We start from the raw sequence: 18,085 nt of genomic DNA, 5'->3' as shown, positions 1-18,085 counted from the left end.
ATTCCCATGCCATATTCATTGCACTTATTTTTATGGAATGGAAGGAGTAAATATTTAAAAGTGTTGATAATGGGAATAACTTGAATTTAGAGTAATATTTTCCCAAAATAATTGTAGAGCTCATAACAAAATAGTTCTGAAATATTTAATTTATAGTCCCACAACTAAAATGTCCACATTAATTTTGTGAAGGCCAATCATGAGAAAGCGTTTATTTATGAATGGCGACTTTGAAGGTTATTTTTTTATTTTTTTATTTTTAGACCCAAAAAAGAAGTTCGGAAGTTCCTCTCTACTCAATATCTCTCTGTGTTGCTCCCTCCTCAAGCAAACTCTTGTTCATCTCTCCCGACTAGAAGGAAGCACGAAAAAAATTCAATGGAAGGCGAAGAAGGTGTTCAGCAGCCGCAGCTTGTGCTGGCGAACAATCTATTCCTTCTCACTCAGAATGACGTCGATGATATCGAAAAAGTCCGCCTCCGTGATGAGGTCTTCAACTTTATCGTCGCCAACGGTAATTGAACCATTTTCTCTGCCAATAATTCCTTAATTCGTTGTTGTTATTATTGTTCGGCACTTCATTGCACCGGATTTGTTTTGGTAGATATGGCGCCGTTGTACGAAACCCTAGTTGCAAGCAAGGTTTTGGATTTGGATCAGAAGGCACTGGACTCGATGCGCTCCAAGATCGATGATGAGCTGAAGAAGCTCGAAGAGAAGTAAGTTTTGGTTTCATTGAATTATATGAACTTCTAACATCGAGTTGCGTTATGGGATCTCTGTGATTTATGATTCAGTGATTAAGAATATTAGCCTCTTAATAATGTAAAAGACTATGATTTCTTCCATTTGCTCTGCTGATTTTCTCACATTATTCAGAAATGCACTAATCTGATGTCTGAAAGTCCTTGTTAGTTCAGCAGTTGCTTTTGCATTTTAGGTGTTAGAGTCGAAATAAATTTTAATTGTGTGACCTTTTGGACAATAGATTGATGTTTAAGCTATTTCCAGAGCTTACTTAGGATTCTCGTGAGCCGGTTGAGTATGGGAGCTAGACTGACTTAGGTTTCATTTAATTTGTTGTTGAGGGACTTGAGTCTGAGCAATCTGATACTCAATGGCAGTGGTTTTCCTTCTTGATGTTTGAGTGTAATAATAGCAGGCTGTTGTTGTGGTTAATACCTTGTTCGTGCAGTTAAGGGAGAGGAAAGATGGTTAGTGGAACGATATCGGGTTTGGGCATTAATTGGGAAGTAAGATACATAAATCAGTAGTCAGTGTTTTGTGGAATTTGCTCGTATGAGCTTTTAAAGGTCTAAACTCTGTTTGGCTTTTGCTTTTACACTTTTTGATTATTTAGGTAGTCAACCTTTTCCATTTGGTTACCAATATAGACTTCAGCTTATGGAATTGATACCCTGTTGGGTCGAGAAGTGCAAGATTGTCTATGGAGTTAGGTTGAATATTCATCTCTTATGAGTGGCAAACCTATGCTGGTAGTGCAACTGTGCAAGCGCTGCTTCTGTTAAATGAGTCTCCAGAAGTTGGTTTCTGAATCTAATGATATCTTCATGTGGCGTAGTTACTTCAAAATCTTCATATTGTTTGTATGTTCTAATTCACTGAATAAGTTATTCTCATCAACCATCAGCTCTTGGTGCTTTGTTCTGGTTTGTGAACAGTAAGTAGAGAAAAGACTTAATGACTGCAAGGCCTATATATAGTGCTGGGCCTCAGCTTTCGGTACTTGTATTCTTTACCTTGGTTTTTAACATAATCGCTTTACATTTCCATGTTGTTAGGCCTTACAGATTTCTAAATACAGTGTACTTCCGTTTTGCTTAAAGTTCGACCATCCTTGTATTGTTTCTTGTGACCTCATTAATATGAGTATGAACAGATATTATCTAGACCATCTTAAGTTCAAAATATTAAGTTGCGATGTTCTGGTTTGTGAACAGTAAGTAGATAAAAGACTTAATGACTGCAAGGCCTATAGATAGTGCTGGGCCTCAGCTTTCGGTACTTGTATTCTTTACCTTGGTTTTTAACATAATCACTTTACATTTCCATGTTGTTAGGCCTTACAGATTTCTAAATACAGTGTACTTCCGTTTTGCTTAAAGTTCTACCATCCTTGTATTGATTCTTGTGACCTCATAAATTCATTAATATGAGTATGGACAGATATTATCTAGACCATCTAAAGTTCAAAATATTAAGATGCGATTTCCTTTTATCTCTGTGATTTCATCTAGGATCGCTGACGCAGAGGAGAACTTGGGTGAAAGTGAAGTTAGGGAAGCTCATTTGGCCAAATCATTGTTTTACATTCGAATTGGCGACAAGGTACATACAAAAACTCCCTGTGTCTATTTTCCGGTTCTTTTTCCATATGAACTCTGATACATTCATTGATATCCAGGAAAAGGCACTTGAACAACTTAAAATAACAGAGGGCAAGACTGTTGCAGTTGGACAGAAGATGGATTTGGTATTCCACACGCTACAGATTGGTTTTTTTCACATGGACTTTGATCTTATCTCCAAAAGCATTGACAAAGCTAAGAAGTAAGCATTGATTTATGATGCTCGATAAAAATTTCAAACCTTGGGTTGTTTTTTTGCACTGATGTTGACAATTGATTTTGATATTTAACGTTACAGGTTGTTTGAAGAGGGTGGTGATTGGGAGAGGAAGAACCGGTTGAAGGTGTATGAGGGTTTATATTGCATGTCCACTCGCAACTTCAAAAAAGCAGCTGATCTCTTCCTTGATTCTATTTCGACTTTCACAACTTATGAGCTCTTCCCCTATGACACCTTCATATTTTATACTGGCCTTACGAGCATCATATCATTGGATAGAGTTTCACTAAAACAAAAGGTTTGTTGTTTTTCTCAAACTTTTTCTTAATTTCACTATATCTCAAACTTACCTTGGTTTGCCTCAACCTTTTCAATGGCGTTTAACCTAGTGCCTTTAGTATAATGTGTTGATCAGTGTGTAGCCATAGGTAGAAGAAAATGAAAAATCATTTAAATCGGAAAAGACAGTTATTCTTCATAATGAATTGGGAAAAACTGTATGCATCTAATGCATCACATTACTTGGACTTGTATAAGTTTGAAAAATGAGGTACCATTCTCCATAATATGCTTATGAATGGTCATAAACATTATGCATAAGGGTTGAATGCTTCAATACTATTTCATTTGTATTATAAGTCCAACCATAAAATGTATTGGTCATTTGATGCCAAGTTTGTTTAATCTCAGCTAATTATTTGTTATTGTGAAATAATAATACCTTACATTGTCATCCAAAGTTATGGATAAGAAACCATGCTTTTTAGGATTTGTTTAGTTTGATAAATGCGATTAATATTGGTCATGTACTCATTTTATAAAAAAATTATGATTATTAGTGGGTATTATGATTAGCGGCTTCAGTTTTCTATTTTTCATCAGCAATGTTTTTGTTTGCATTTGTTTGGTTGGTATAGCACCTTAAATATGATGGAGACACTCGTAGTGATGATTTAAGTATCAGGGCATATCGCTGTAGTGCCTTGTTTCAATTGCATTACTGAATGGCTGGACCATATATGTAACTGTAGCCTGGAGATTGTCATTTAAAGTGGCTGTTTATGTGAAGGATTAAGTAACTTTTGGATGTTTTTGTAATTGAACTCTTTAATGTGTTAAAAAAGCTCTCCTATCTCCATGAAATACTTTCTATTGCCATACTGTTAATTAATCAACTTCTTTGTGGTTGGATATGTGGCAGGTGGTGGATGCCCCAGAGATCCTGACCGTCATTGGCAAAATCCCATACTTATCAGACTTTCTAAACTCTTTATACGATTGCCTGTATAAATCATTCTTTACCGCATTTGGTAAGTACCCCCTTCTAGATTTTTGTTCTTCTATCCACTGCTCATTGTGATTTTATTCCAACATTCCTTTGATCAGAGGGGGATTTAATCTTATACATGTAATTATATTCTCCATTTTGTTTATTCAGCTGGCTTGACTGAGCACATTAAGTTGGACCGCTATTTGCACCCGCACTTCCGTTACTACATGAGGGAGATCAGAACTGTTGTGTACTCACAGTTCTTGGAATCATACAAGAGTGTAACCATTGAAGCAATGGCAAAATCATTTGGTGTGACAGTGGATTTCATTGATATGTAAGCACTTCAATCCCAATTCAAATATGTAAATTTCTAGGTTATAGCCTCAGCTGCTCCACGATATCTTAATCTGTTTCGTCTGGTTTGTAGCGAGCTGTCTCGCTTCATTGCAGCAGGGAAGCTACATTGCAAGATAGACAAAGTTGCAGGGGTGTTGGAAACCAACCGTCCCGATGCAAAGAATGCTCTCTACCAGTCTACCATCAAGCAAGGCGATTTCCTGCTGAACCGCATCCAGAAGCTGTCGCGTGTGATTGATCTTTGAAGTTAGGTTATGTTTAGGTTTTGTTATTTCAGAACTCAATTGTATTCCTATCGTCAAAATTTGAATTCCAATTTCTTTCACATAACAAAGAAAACTGCATCAACTTCTCCTTCCACTACTCTTCCTCTCACTTATGATTGAAGTTTTTCGATCAATGTTGTTTTCAACATCATTATTTGCCTTCGTTTACTTGCACACTTTGTTTTAGGGTTCGTGGTAAATTAATTAGTCTTTAATGCAACTTGAGATTGATATTGATTGAGCAAGTATAAATTGTCGTTGTCATTGGTTCGTTCGTCTCAATATACAACTGTAAATGAGAAATACGAGACTCTATCTTCACACATAATTTGGTGTATATGACATTATTGGCAGTGTTTTTAACGTGTGTGTGTGAGAGAGAGAGAGAGAGAGACTTATTCAATTTGCATTAGGTTTAATTTAACGGATTAAACACCCTATACTAACTAACCTAGCCCATTGAAGGGCAGCAGCCGAAGGCATTCTAGTAGGAAAGATTAGCTAATAGGAGTAATAACTGAATAGACTTTCGTAATTGTATAGAAAAATACTTATTTTGAGAAGGAATATATAGTGAAATTGGGACATTTAGTTACTGTTTGTCAAACAATGCGATTTATACACAGAAAAGAAGATGGATTGATTGAAAAATAGTCCATATTTATTTATGAAAATATTTTCTTCACCTCTTTTACTTTATTATAGATCCCACCATCCATGCACTATTTCAGACTACTTTTTCTCATTCTCAATTACTTTATCAATTAATCTATCGTCTCATAATGGATGTCACATTTGAGTAATGACACGGGATTATAGAAAATGTTCTTTTGTGTGTTAAGTTAAGAGAGAAAATAATATACTTATATTAATGTGATATGAAACTTTTTAAAAAAAAAGTAAATGTAACATTTTTTGTATGATAAACTAAAAAGAAAAATTTGACATCTATTATAGGACTGAACTACAAACTAAAACTAGTGTCTCCAAAGTAAATATATATCTATGAAACGAAGGGGTAGTACTTATATACTAGTTGACCTGATTTTTTATAAGCCCTGTGACATAGTGACTAAATCTAAATGTAAATCTAAATGTAAATCTAAATAAACCTATACGGAGTAATTTATTATTTCAATTTTAAAATTTATTTTAATATAAAATTTATTTCAATAAAGTTGCGCTGGGTCATGCACAAGTAGCACAACACATTTTCTGCAAGTTCCAAAGGTGTGATGTGAACCTCAACAACCTATCTGTAGTGAGTAAGCATTAGCAACAAAGGGATTGTAGAGCTGCATGCGACTGTCAGCAACCTTATGTAATAATCCCCACATTCCCACGCCACAAAAAAACCCATCATTAAGAGACGCCGTATATATATATATATATAGGAGGACCTGGCAACAAAAGAGGAGCAAATTTAATCCCAAAATCACTATGCTTCCTCTTGATTTTAACGAATTTCGCGAAAAGGTTTCCACTCAGTTCAGACCCTGGCAGCGCTCATTCCAATTCTGGGTTCGAGCTGTTGATATCTACACTGGTTACAAGGTATTTCACTGTAAAACAACAATAATTTGTGTCGAATTCGTTTTTTTTAGTGTTTGGATAAAATAGCTTGAAGAGGATGTGACAAATTTAGTGACTTTTTGTATTGAATGATTAGGTGTTTCAAGTGCGAGTAAATTTTGAGAGAGATGCGGCGAAGAGGGAGGTAATGTGGGAGAATCAGCACCAGCTTGCTGCTGATAAGATATACAATATGTGTGCTGATCTCGGCGGTTTTTTTCTTAAGGTATTACATTAAATTTTAGTTAATTAGCCGCATTTCAGGTTTTGGATGTTTAATTCTTTGTGAGATTTCGATTGTGCCTTCGGTTTAGGGTCGAAATTTCGATTGGCATGAGTGTTATGTTTCGTGCTTTGTGACTGTGATGCTGGCATATTTTGTTTCAACATTTATGATTGTAGTGTTGGAAGATTTAATGATGTATGAGGTGGAAGTTTAAGCTTCAGCTGGTTTATGTAGTTAGGTGGCAGAGGTTAATGTTCGGTTTCATATTTGTTAGGTGGCTCAAATTATTGGGAAGCCAGACTTGGCTCCGGCAGCCTGGGTGAAAAGGCTAGTCACGCTGTGCGATCAGGCCCCACCTACTCCGTACAATGTGGTCAAGGTTGTGGTGGAGAAGGATTTGGGTCGAAGTATTGATGAACTGTTTGATAGATTTGATATCGATCCTCTTGGTTCTGCATCAATTGCACAGGTACTCCCCTTTGCACCCTTTGATAAAGGTTGGATTCTTGGCATGTTACTTTGATTTGAAGAAAATTGGAACTCAGTGATATAATCCTGAGAGGAAGATTCCATATTTTCACTCTATTTCCATCTCAAAATAGGAATGTTATAAGTAGCTTTTTCTTGGTTTACTGAAGGCTTATATAGTTTTAGACTGAAATCTACAGTAGAAATAAGAAGCAAAGACATATGTTGCAGATGTGCCTTTTCTAGAGAATACACTTTTAGTGGAAAGAGTGCAAAAATACATTTTCAGTAGTTGAGATGTTGATTTGGATGTGTACACACTGACTGGTTTAATTATTTGGGGGAAGAGAGTGCAATAATGTTTTACTATAACATTTCATTTTTAAGAGAACTTATTTGGCTGGACAGTTGGTTTTATAGGAAATCCTATCTAAATTTTACTTGTTAAAAAATCATACGTATAGTACACTTAATTGGCTATATCCTAATATCGCATGAACCATATATATTTCGTATTGGTGTACAATGCAGATTTAATTTTCTGAATTGTAGATTCTTGGAGATTGATTCTGCTTTAACGTATTTCAGGAGCTCCAGTTAATGTCTTTATCTTTAGTGAACATTTTGCTGTTAGATCTTGTTTTAATTTTGATGGCTTGTGCACAAAACTTGCCTTATCTATATTTTTCTAATCAGGTCCACAGAGCAAGACTAAAAGGTGATAAAACTGATGTCGTTGTAAAGGTAAGAAAACTTCACTGCCAGATTTTGGACCTGACATGTATTTTAGGTCCATTTGTCTTGTTATTGCAGGTTCAGCATCCTGGTGTGCAGGATCTGATGATGACTGATATTCGCAATCTGCAAGCTTTCGCCTTATACATGCAAAAGACAGATATAAGATTTGATCTGTACTCTGTAACTAAAGAAATGGAAACACAGGTATATCTGGTGATCCAGTATTTCCTTTCCAATTACTCGGCTGATTTATATTTCTATGAGTGCTCCATTCATATGCCAGATTGTCAGGTTACAATTTTGCTTATGAGATCTCGAAATGAGTTGCACAAAAATTTCCTAGTAATTTACGCGGCATGAAGTAATTCACCTGATCTTATACTATTACTCTATTAATATTCTTGTCTTTCCCGCTTACAAGAATAGAACAAATACAAAGCTAGTACTATTATTCTCGAGTTTGGAAAACAGTAATAGGCACTAATGTTGCATGCACCCCTTTTCCCTTTCCCCCCATTATTTTCTGATAATGCATGCACTGACTTGCAACGCATAATGTTTTCTGGATGCAATTCTTTAGTGCCAGTGTGCCACCAGGATTAGTACATTCTCTCATTTGTGCTTCTATTCATTCTGAATTCCTTTATTTCTTTTAAAAAAATTGTTCGTGTCCATTTCCATGCAGGCATGTAAAGTACACTTTTGCTGAGATTATGCTATTTGTTTACCTATGGATATAGTTCCACAGTTCCACCTATATTCAAGTGAATTAGACCGGGTTGCCTCTTTTTTCTGTTTATCAGTGACATTTGATTGTTTGTGTTCTAAGATTGGATATGAGTTCAATTTTCTGAGGGAAGCAGATGCGATGGAGAAAATTCGCCATTTCCTATATGAAAATAACAAAAAGTCCCCAGTTTCAGTGCCTCGATTGATTGGGAATATGAACACAAGGTATGATGGTTTCATCTTCTTCCAGTAACATGAATGTTCTCATCCCAGGCGCTTAATCATTTGAATTTCCAAAAAACTTAAAATTTTGGAATCACAAGTCCACTACAAATGTCCAATACATGCTCTTTTTAAATGGATATATCTGATTAAGAAATTATTGAATTGTAATGGTAGGAGGGTTCTGGTAATGGAATATATTGATGGAATCCCGATTCTGAGGCTTGGAGATGAGATAGCAAAAAGAGGCATAAATCCTGAGGGTAAGGTAGCGGCAGCAGCAAAGCAGTAAGCTCCTAGAACATCCCAGAGAGTATGAAAATTCTCTTTTTTTAATGTATGTGTTTACTCAAATGTTAATTTTTTTTTCCTATATATAACCTGTGGAAATGGACTTTTTATACTCTTGTGCTCCTCGTCTAAGGTTCATACTTGCTGCTTTCTGCATAATATTATCGTCACAATCACACAGTTCAAGATGATACTATATGCATTTATCATTATCTAAGATCTGATTCTCTAAAACGGAGTCTTGTGCCACTGTTGCCCTGTCATCTTCACACATGCTTGTCCCATCATTTGTAATGATATTGTCTGCAACAAGTTTTCCTGTAGTTAATTAGAAAAAGCAAGTTGTGAGATATCAGGCTATGTCAGTTCTCCCCTCCATGGTGGATTCCACAAATTTGGGTTCTGGATTAATAGGCGTTTTGGTGGATAGAGCTTATTAGTTTCTAGAACGTCAAAAAATGTCTTTCTCTAACCCAGGTTCCCATGCCCTTAAATAACTGCAAGGTTCATTGTATTGTTTCGAAAAGGAGTGTAGGCAAAAACTTCTTTAAATTTTTTGGGGATTAATGCCTTTGCATTTCACGCATTGAGGAAGGATGGGTATCTAGACTCTATCCTGTTTGTGGTGAAGCATAAGATAATAAAAACACCTCTTGTGTCATGTAAGGAAGTCCAAATATGGTTAACCGTATAAATATAAATTGACATGTTCTGTTTGTTATACCCAAAGTTGAATATCTTATCTCAAATTTTTGGATGTATTCTGTTGTGCTGTTTGTAAATCTCTGACCGTGGAATTCCTGTTGTTCTTTTATCCCTGCTGTGTTGCGGTTTTTTGTTGGCGGTAATGACACTAGAGGTTTCCTTATGATTAAGCCTTCTAATGTACAGGAACATCCTAAAAAGCTTGACTCTGGCTTATGGACAAATGATATTGAAGAGTGGGTTCTTTCACGCAGATCCTCATCCTGGGAATATTTTAATTTGTAGAGGTTCTCAGGTAATCAACATCCAATTCCAATATGTTCCAGTTAATGCCTTATCTTGTTTCCTTGAAGAATCCCATTTACTGCCGTTGACACGTGAATATGGGTCAATTCTCTCAAAATGATTCTGCTTTTTCTTCACTAATTAGGTGGCGTTGCTTGATTATGGGCAAGTGAAGGATCTTCCTAATCAATTAAGATTAGGATATGCTAGCCTGGTGCTTGCTCTTGCAGATAATGATCCAATCAGGGCATCAGAAAGCTACAGGTGACACACCTTGTCTAGTACTTATGTAATCAAATTGGAACAATGAGCTACTTTTGCTATTATGTTGTGGCATGAGGTTAACCATTCTTAAAGTCTTAACTTCCAAATTATATGATATTAAGTTCCATTTCCGATGAGATTCTCTCCAATCATTTTAAACAACATCTCACGGTTGCTGCTGGGCAGCAATCAGAAGAAGGGTTCTCGCAGTTGGTCAATGTGTACATACAAATATATCCTAACTGATCTAAAATACACCGTAACAAAGGAATTCACGCATTCAAGGAGCTCTTTCTCTCTATCTCACACACAGTGGAAGAGAAAGAGGGAAGGACTTATACTATGTATGGTTTGCCTCCATTTTATATATTTCAGGGCTATTTAAGCCAAAATAGCACACCTATCTATATAAAGTTTATGTTTTACTTTACTTGGACTCTGGATGTATCTTTGCCGGTACACTTTCATTTTTATTTTTTGGTTTCATCTTATCCAGTGAAGTATATTCTCTAAGAGCAGAGCCAAGTTTGATACTTTGAAGTCTATCAAATTACATGTTTGATATGCTTTATGGACAAATGTTGTAGAGGAGTCTCTGTTGGACATGTCAAATTCTGTGAAATTTATTTTCTAAAATATCGAATAAGTTGGTGGATTGTATTGGGATTAGACTTTGGACATGCAAATTATCTGCTGTTAACATGATTCTTCAAATAAATATCCGTTGTTTAAACTAATTATTGAGAGAAAACAATATATAATTGATAATTTTCATGTTTTCTTGTACCTGTTTGGGTTGTACTAAACATGGCTATACTGATGTTAGGGAGCTCGGTATAGACACCTTAAGCAACTGTAAGGATGAGCAAACGGAGTTGTTTAGATTGGCTCAAACTATGTTTGATACAAAGCTACCACCTGGTGTAACTATGTTGCAACCATTTGCAGAAGAATCTTCGATTAAAAAAATTGGCGTTGAGGTAGGCGTATTAGTTTATTAAATGGGTTCCCACTTACTTTAAATTTCATTTTATTCTTGCAATCTTGAAGCCAATTACATCATTTTTACGTCCTGCCTTATAAGTTCTATCTACATCTAGATTTTTCTCATTTCCCATCCATTCTCTGCTTATGCACTAACTCTCATTATAAAGTTGTTTAGGGTACAATCAGAAATGTATCATCTAATATTACATAATTATGTGCCTTGTTTATTTCTCTCTTAGGTTATGTTTCGGTAGGCCATCTATTCTCGTTTATTTGGAAGCATGTCATTTGATCGTTGAATGTATGGACTATAATTCGTTTTCTTGTTTCTGGGGCTATGGCAATGACAGGCTTTCCCAGAAGAACTATTCTCTGTTCTTCGCACGGTGCATTTGTTGAGGGGGCTTAGCGTTGGGCTTGGAATCAACTACTCGTGCGCTGAGCAGTGGAGACCCATCGCAGAAGAAGCTCTATATCGTGCTGGGCGACTAACAGGTGACTTTTCATGTTACATTTAGTCGAGCAATGCGCTATTCATTGGCCTTGTTGCTTGGTATTGGATTTAAGGCTATCGTTGTAGGTAGATACTAACTTAAACCAAATTGTTGTTTCTTTTCATGTATCAGAGAAGGACCTCAAAACAACTTTGATGCGAAAACGTGGTTTTTTCAGAGGATTGTTTGGGAGATAGGAGTGACATTTTTACAGGCAACAGAAGAATAGTATTGTTGAAAGTATTCATATTCATGCTCATTCATATTTTCAATCTCAATTCATTTTTTGCTTGCTTTATATTCCTCATTCCTCACCCACCTTATGGACTCTCTTTATTTTGGTTTTTGTAACACCTTTACTATACTCTCGATATTGAATTTATATTTTTACATGTTATATTTTCCCCACTTCTCAATTTTAGGCTTGTCATCTGGCTTCTCCCAAGTCACAAACTCCCCACCAACCAGGAAGGCGCCACGTAGCGGGGGCGCGTGTCCCGCAAAATCGGGCTCAGCCTCTCTACGCGGGAGGCTCAACGGCAGCCCGACGGGGCGTGCCAGCACCCCATCGGGCTGACAGTTATGGGTGCTATAGTACTGTTATGTGTTTTTAAGATGTCTCTTGCTTATAATAGTCATCCTTTGTAATTGTATAGAAGATAAATTAACTGAACTTGAAAATAAATAAAATAGAAGATAAATATGTATATCCCCTCCAAATTACGAGTATCTATTTTTTATATCAATATCAATATCTATTGTTGATATCTATATCAAATGTCAATATCCATATTGTTATGACAAATAGGACAATTGTGTAATCGACAAACGAAAGAACGTAAATAGACACAGAATTTACGTGGTTCACAAACGTTGTGTTGGCTACATCCACGGGCAAGAACAGAGAACTAATTGTATTATGATTGTGGTTATAGATACAAAGTTATTTGCCCTACTTCTTTATAAATTTGTCACAGCAAGACCTCGTTTGGCTAGCGGTAAACAGTAATGATTCAAGTCATCCTAACACATACTCCGTGTCATTGTCTCATTGTCTCTAGTTAGAATTTAAACCCATGACTAGTTCCTCCCTTTTATTTTCTGCTTGATGATTAATATGACTTTCTATGTAAGTTGTTAAAATTATCGAAAATTTTAATAATTTGTATATTGATTTTAAGAGAATATTTTTTTGAAAAATTTGTGAAGATCTCTGACTAATGGATGGATAGTGGATAGTGATTCTTCTTTTATTTGATTTTAGCTTGATTTGCATGAAAGACTGCACTTAGTCAAATTAATATACGTCAAGTCTTCAATAGAGTTAGAATTTAATTAAACATTATTAAAAAAAATAATTAGAAGCATAGATGGGAAAGTCGCCTTTAATTAGACTTATAAATTATAGTAATACAAATTCGCGCCGGCAATCTTTGATAGTTGTTAATACGTCAATTATGAAATGTTTTTTAAGCACGCCAAACCCTATATATAGCTATGTCCAACATAGGTCAACAATAAAATATTAATTTATCCGTAGTTGTCCCATACTATGTTATTCAATTGAAGAGTATTCTTGACCAAAATTCGAGAAAATAGAATAAAATAAAATGATATTTTATAATCTATTAAGATTTCAGCAGTAACATAATTTTATATAAATCATAATTTTAAAAATAAAATAATTTAAACCATACTCCTACAATATTTATTTTATTGTCTAAAAAGACTTTATTTGAACTAACGTTCCAATAATATTATATAAATAAAATAATCTAAGTTATTTTAGCTATAAAATTTTGTTTAGTGTCAAATCTCAAGAAATTAATATACTAGTTTAAATATAAAAAAAATAGATCAATTTTTCTAAATCACCTAATTAGAACATCTCAAATGGTTCTGGACAAGCCATAGGCTAGCCACAACTCCTCCTGCCACATCATCAGTACTTAAAAACTCCTCCTGCAACATCATCAGGACAAGCAATTGGCTAGCCACAATAAACAAAATTATAAAAAATAAATAATTACCAATCACACAAAATACGGAATTAAATTTACGGCACAGATACGGAAAAATTCATTAATAACATTTAAATTTTAAAAAGTACATTAATTAAAAAAATTACATTAATAAAAAAAAACCTCTCTTCCACGCACGAGCCCCCGCCTCCGCCTCAATCGTCGTCGCCGTTGTCGCCGCCCGCGTCTGAGCCCCCCAACTGTGCCGTGGCGGCATCCAAATCGACCCGCATACTCTCGAGCATTGAGTGAAGAAACCTCTTCTCCACGGGTCAGTTGCCACCTTCCAATCAGCTAAGATCTTGTACATCTGAGCCCGCGTTTGTTGACGCGCGAAGAAGGCGAGCTCGGCTGTCGACTTGCCAATAGGGGGGATGCCGATTGGACCTCCTGAGACCCCTGGCGAGCCCGTTGCGCCCTCCTTTGACCAACCGGGCGAGTTCAGCGAGTAAACGCGGGAGGGGACGGGAACTCCTGAACATCCTCGGGGAGGTCGTGGGAACCGCCGCTGCTGCCGCTGTAATCACCGGTATAGTTCAGTCGCTGCTTCTTCGGCCAGCCAGCATCGACACCTGCCCGAAACTTCTCGGAGTTCATCAGCACCTCATAGCAGTTCCAGTAGGTGAACTCCTTATAAAGCCCGGGCACGGGGAAGACTTTCTCCGCTTTCCTCCTGCAGTCCTCGTCAGTTTGGCCACAAGTCTGCATGCGGAGGGCGTTGGTGTACAAGCCCGAAAATCGGGAGACCGCAGCCCTGATTCGGTCCCACCCCTTCTGGCACTCCTCCCTGCTGTGTGGCCTCCCCTCCGGGCAAAATGCCTTGTAGGCTGCTGATATTTTAGCCCACAAGTTGACGATCCTTTGATTGTTCGAATCGAGGGGATCATCGCAAACACTCATCCACTTCCTCCGTGCCGGGCTGTCGTCATCAGCCAGCTGCGACGACTCGCCGACCACCCTCTTGCCCTTCCCCTTGCCCTTCTTCTTCTTTGGCGCGCCCCGACCCCGCCCTACTCCCCCCGTTTGAACGGGAGTATCCGCATCCTCGAGATCTATCCCCAACTCCTCTAAGAAGAAAGTATCACACCTAGTGAACTGCGTCTCCGATGGGGTCGATGTGTGCGAAGAAGCAGTCAAAAAATCAAAACTGGGACGATAGATGTTGTCCCCCCCGGCGTCCCCTGCATCCCCAGCTGCCACCCCGGCATCATCTGCATCCCCGGTTGCATCCCCGGTACCCCCTGCCCGCCCTGCATCGCCGGCTAGCCCTGCATCCCGGCATACTACCCCCGGATGCCATCTCGGGCATCATCTGCTGCCAAGGATACATGTTGTAGTACCCGGCCATCGGACCCCATCCACTTCCCACGGGTACCGTGGGAGTTTGAGACCCGCTCGTCACTGGAGTAGACTCGTTGTTGTGCTCCATTTCGCATTGTTGCTCTTGTACAGAAATTAAGATAGAGAGAAAACTCGTTAAAACAAGTGGTGCGAATGAAAATGTCGTGCAAATCGCGTATATATAGTGTTTCGAAAATTAAATAAAAAATAAATAAATAATCGGCTGGCCGATCGAGAGCCTGCAATGGCGGCCAGCCGATCGGCGAACGCATCGGCCAGCGCCCGAAAATCGGCGTGCGCTCGCCGTTTTTCTCGCCGATTTACCGCTCGCCGGCTGTAATGATTCGGCGAGCGGACCGGCCAGCGTCGGGAATCGGCTAGCCGGTTCGCTCGCCGCTGTTGCGAATGCTCTTATGCTTTTCTAGGTAGGGCATAATTGATTTAATTTAGTTCATATATATATACTCACAGGAGGGAAGTGAGTGAGTGAGTGAGAGACTGAGAGAGAGAAAGAGATAGCAATGGATTCTGCTGTAGCTGTGTTTGGTGGAGCAACGCTCACTCCTTCCATTTCTTCCTCACTCGCCACAAATGTTCGCTTCTCCCACCTATCTCTCCGCCGCCCTAGCCGCCGCACTTCCCACCTCTCCGCCTTCCAGTCCACCTCTCCTCTCTTCACACACTCCTCGTCTCTCAACTGCTCCGCAAAACCCTACATCTTCCTCCCCCACTTAGTTGCCTCTCTGGTATTTTTACTTTCATTTTCTGCAGTTTCTTCCACAATTTCCTTTCCCTAATTTTCCCTACTTATTTTAATTGCTGTAATTATATCTTTTTTTGGGTAGGAAGTGGAAGAGACTTATATTATGATTAAGCCAGATGGTGTTCAACGTGGTCTGGTGAGATTTTTAATCTTCTAAATAAACATTAAATTTTGGTTAATGTGCTCATGAATTTTTAGTGATATGGATAGGTTGGAGAGATAATTTCCAGATTTGAGAAGAAGGGGTTTAAATTGACCGGATTGAAACTATTTGAATGCCCCAAAGAACTTGCAGAGGTCTGTTGTTCAAATTTAATTTTATAGTTAGGTGATTGATTTGGGGCTGAAAACAATCCATTTGAATTAAACTGGTTTCCTGGATATTTATGCTGTGTTGATGAAGGACTGATGGTTGCAGGAACATTATATGGATCTGCGGGAAAGATCCTTTTTCCCTAAACTTATCAGCTACATTACATCTGGTCCTGTTGTGTGTATGGTAAGCAACGTCTCGATTTCTATTGTATTTTATGCCTATTTTTTCATTGAGTGGGTTATGTATTTGACTTTTTGTCTTTGTAGTGTTTGCTAAACAATGTATTTGGTTTCTCTTTGGCAACCAGGCATGGGAGGGTGTGGGTGTCGTTGACTCTGCGCGTAAGTTAATTGGAGCTACGAATCCTCTAAATGCTATGCCAGGCACAATTAGAGGGGATCTTGCTGTTCAAACTGGAAGGTGAAACCATATCCTTTTACAATCTGCTATGCAGCAAAAATGTGAACTTTATCTCAAGTTTTTGTTCATCTTTAGCATTTGAATAGTTGTATCTCAAGGCATTTGCTGCTATTCCAATTTCAGGAATGTGGTCCATGGAAGTGATAGTCCTGAGAATGGCATACGTGAACTAGGTAAATTCCCGCGAAGCTTTTGTAGCTTCTCTTCATTTTTTCAGTTAGTTGTATGATTTTGGGCTACTGGTCAGATGTCACGAGTTTTTCTTGCAGAATACAATACAATGCTCGAATGTCCTTATTATTCGTTTTAGATGACACACCAAGCTTCATTATACATAGTACCTTAGTGTAAAAAAGACAAGATGAATAAAGCATGAAAAAGAAATTAGTTTTTGTAAATGCATCATCTTTCAGAAAAAAAAAAGACAAAAGAAAGCCCGAGCTAGTTTATCAATTACATCCATGTTTAGAAAATTGTTAGTATTATCATTTCAAGTATCAATTCATTCTAGGATTAATTTTTGTCAAATACAACTTTGGCCACTTTTGGTTTTGCACATGAAATTTAAAAAATTTGAATTAAATTATATAGCTTTTATTTCATGGTAAAATCCTGAAAATCTGAAGTATGTATACTAGCTCAAATTTTTAAGTTGCTATATGCAAAACTAAAATATGGCCACAGTTGATGTATTTTTTACAGCATTGATCCTTCTTTTTATGCTTGATGCCTAGTAAAAATGTTACAAAGGCAGAGCCTGTGAGCAGAGACCTCATCTTGTGCAACTCCTGCCACCCATACCATTTTATTGATAACCTTAGAGATGAAAACATTGTCTTTTCTTGTTCAACTCTTTGTTTGAAATTTACTGCCAAATCAAATTCTGATATGAACCTATGATGCTTAGTCAAAAAATCTACTGACAACTGTTTTTTTATTTTTACAAACATAATTTGCAATGTTGTATGATGCTGAATGAAGTGTTTTCTGTTAATAAACTTCACCAACCTTTTGTAGTTGCATAACCAGAAATGGTGGCCAACTGGCCACGTATGCACATTGCTCGTCTGATTTGTGATTATGTTTTTTCTGCAGCTTTGTGGTTCAAAGAAGGAGAACTATGCAAATGGACACCAACGATAGACCCTTGGTTGAATGAAATCAATGACTAGTGTTGTGCACGTTTTAGCTCTTAAGATTGAGGCTCCCAATCCTTCCACCTTATCAGAGTTGGTCATTCAATTTTTGTTTTTCTAACTTATGAGGAATGGTAATAAACGGTTAATTTACCGATTGTAGCCACCTTTCTACTGCAAAGTTGAAAATAAATTGCTTCATTCTTCATATTTGGGATGCATGATTTTCTTGTTCTCCTGCTCCGGTATAATTTGTGTGATAGCTATAATCAGTCTAGACTTCTGTTTACTTCCCTAGTCTAGTTTCATGTTTCTTTTATTTCTCAATAATAATATGCATATGGAAGCAATTGAGTTAAGTTTATAGAGGGATGATATGTTTGTGAGATTCTAGGTGAACTTTACATTGTTCTTGATGTTAAAAATGTTATACTAGCATTTGTTAGAGCTAATGAGCAGACATCGATTGTGTAAGACAATAAATGTTTATAGCAAACAAATCTTGGTGGAGTTGGAAGGGTCGACCGGCTTCCCTCGTGGCCAGAAAACTCCACTGGTTTTGATCTTTAAAAGCGTGCTGTGTTTGAATGGAAAAGAGAGCAATCACGGTGATAGGTGACCG

General features: G+C 37.5%; 3 protein-coding genes across 3 annotated transcripts; all 3 read left to right on the top strand.

The window, feature by feature from the left end:
* The first annotated feature begins 277 nt into the window (after positions 1–277).
* On the top strand, positions 278–4,579 carry LOC121786325 (26S proteasome non-ATPase regulatory subunit 6 homolog). Its single transcript, XM_042184939.1, has 8 exons — positions 278–514; positions 605–719; positions 2,259–2,349; positions 2,426–2,571; positions 2,668–2,887; positions 3,791–3,899; positions 4,028–4,196; positions 4,290–4,579. The coding sequence occupies exons 1-8, from the start codon at positions 379–381 to the stop codon at positions 4,462–4,464; spliced, it is 1,161 nt and encodes a 386-aa protein (XP_042040873.1). The 5' UTR covers positions 278–378; the 3' UTR covers positions 4,465–4,579.
* A 1,122-nt stretch (positions 4,580–5,701) lies between these two features.
* On the top strand, positions 5,702–11,863 carry LOC121786193 (uncharacterized protein slr0889-like). The gene is made up of 12 exons (XM_042184772.1): positions 5,702–6,039; positions 6,155–6,283; positions 6,558–6,752; positions 7,448–7,495; positions 7,565–7,693; positions 8,319–8,443; positions 8,618–8,728; positions 9,623–9,731; positions 9,867–9,985; positions 10,812–10,965; positions 11,323–11,467; positions 11,599–11,863. The coding sequence occupies exons 1-12, from the start codon at positions 5,785–5,787 to the stop codon at positions 11,661–11,663; spliced, it is 1,584 nt and encodes a 527-aa protein (XP_042040706.1). The 5' UTR covers positions 5,702–5,784; the 3' UTR covers positions 11,664–11,863.
* A 3,441-nt stretch (positions 11,864–15,304) lies between these two features.
* LOC121788084 (nucleoside diphosphate kinase 2, chloroplastic-like) lies at positions 15,305–17,671 on the top strand. The gene is made up of 7 exons (XM_042186958.1): positions 15,305–15,574; positions 15,674–15,727; positions 15,802–15,888; positions 16,010–16,090; positions 16,215–16,327; positions 16,451–16,500; positions 17,423–17,671. The coding sequence occupies exons 1-7, from the start codon at positions 15,350–15,352 to the stop codon at positions 17,497–17,499; spliced, it is 687 nt and encodes a 228-aa protein (XP_042042892.1). The 5' UTR covers positions 15,305–15,349; the 3' UTR covers positions 17,500–17,671.
* The last annotated feature ends 414 nt before the right edge of the window (positions 17,672–18,085 follow it).

Source organism: Salvia splendens, chromosome 22, assembly GCF_004379255.2.
Source record: "Salvia splendens isolate huo1 chromosome 22, SspV2, whole genome shotgun sequence".
Taxonomy (NCBI): Eukaryota; Viridiplantae; Streptophyta; class Magnoliopsida; order Lamiales; family Lamiaceae; genus Salvia; species Salvia splendens.
This window is presented reverse-complemented; position numbering and strand designations above follow the sequence as displayed.

Excerpts from the sequence above, each read along its gene's own strand:
- LOC121786193 (XM_042184772.1), top strand. The coding sequence starts at position 5,785 with ATGCGACTGTCAGCAACCTTATGTAATAATCCCCACATTCCCACGCCA. Across the intron at positions 7,496-7,564 it reads AAACTGATGTCGTTGTAAAG|GTTCAGCATCCTGGTGTGCA; the intron begins GTAAGAAAACTT and ends TTGTTATTGCAG. Across the intron at positions 8,729-9,622 it reads GTAGCGGCAGCAGCAAAGCA|GAACATCCTAAAAAGCTTGA; the intron begins GTAAGCTCCTAG and ends TCTAATGTACAG.
- LOC121786325 (XM_042184939.1), top strand. The coding sequence starts at position 379 with ATGGAAGGCGAAGAAGGTGTTCAGCAGCCGCAGCTTGTGCTGGCGAAC. Across the intron at positions 720-2,258 it reads CTGAAGAAGCTCGAAGAGAA|GATCGCTGACGCAGAGGAGA; the intron begins GTAAGTTTTGGT and ends GATTTCATCTAG. Across the intron at positions 2,350-2,425 it reads ACATTCGAATTGGCGACAAG|GAAAAGGCACTTGAACAACT; the intron begins GTACATACAAAA and ends ATTGATATCCAG.
- LOC121788084 (XM_042186958.1), top strand. The coding sequence starts at position 15,350 with ATGGATTCTGCTGTAGCTGTGTTTGGTGGAGCAACGCTCACTCCTTCC. Across the intron at positions 15,889-16,009 it reads GCCCCAAAGAACTTGCAGAG|GAACATTATATGGATCTGCG; the intron begins GTCTGTTGTTCA and ends TGATGGTTGCAG. Across the intron at positions 16,328-16,450 it reads CTTGCTGTTCAAACTGGAAG|GAATGTGGTCCATGGAAGTG; the intron begins GTGAAACCATAT and ends TTCCAATTTCAG.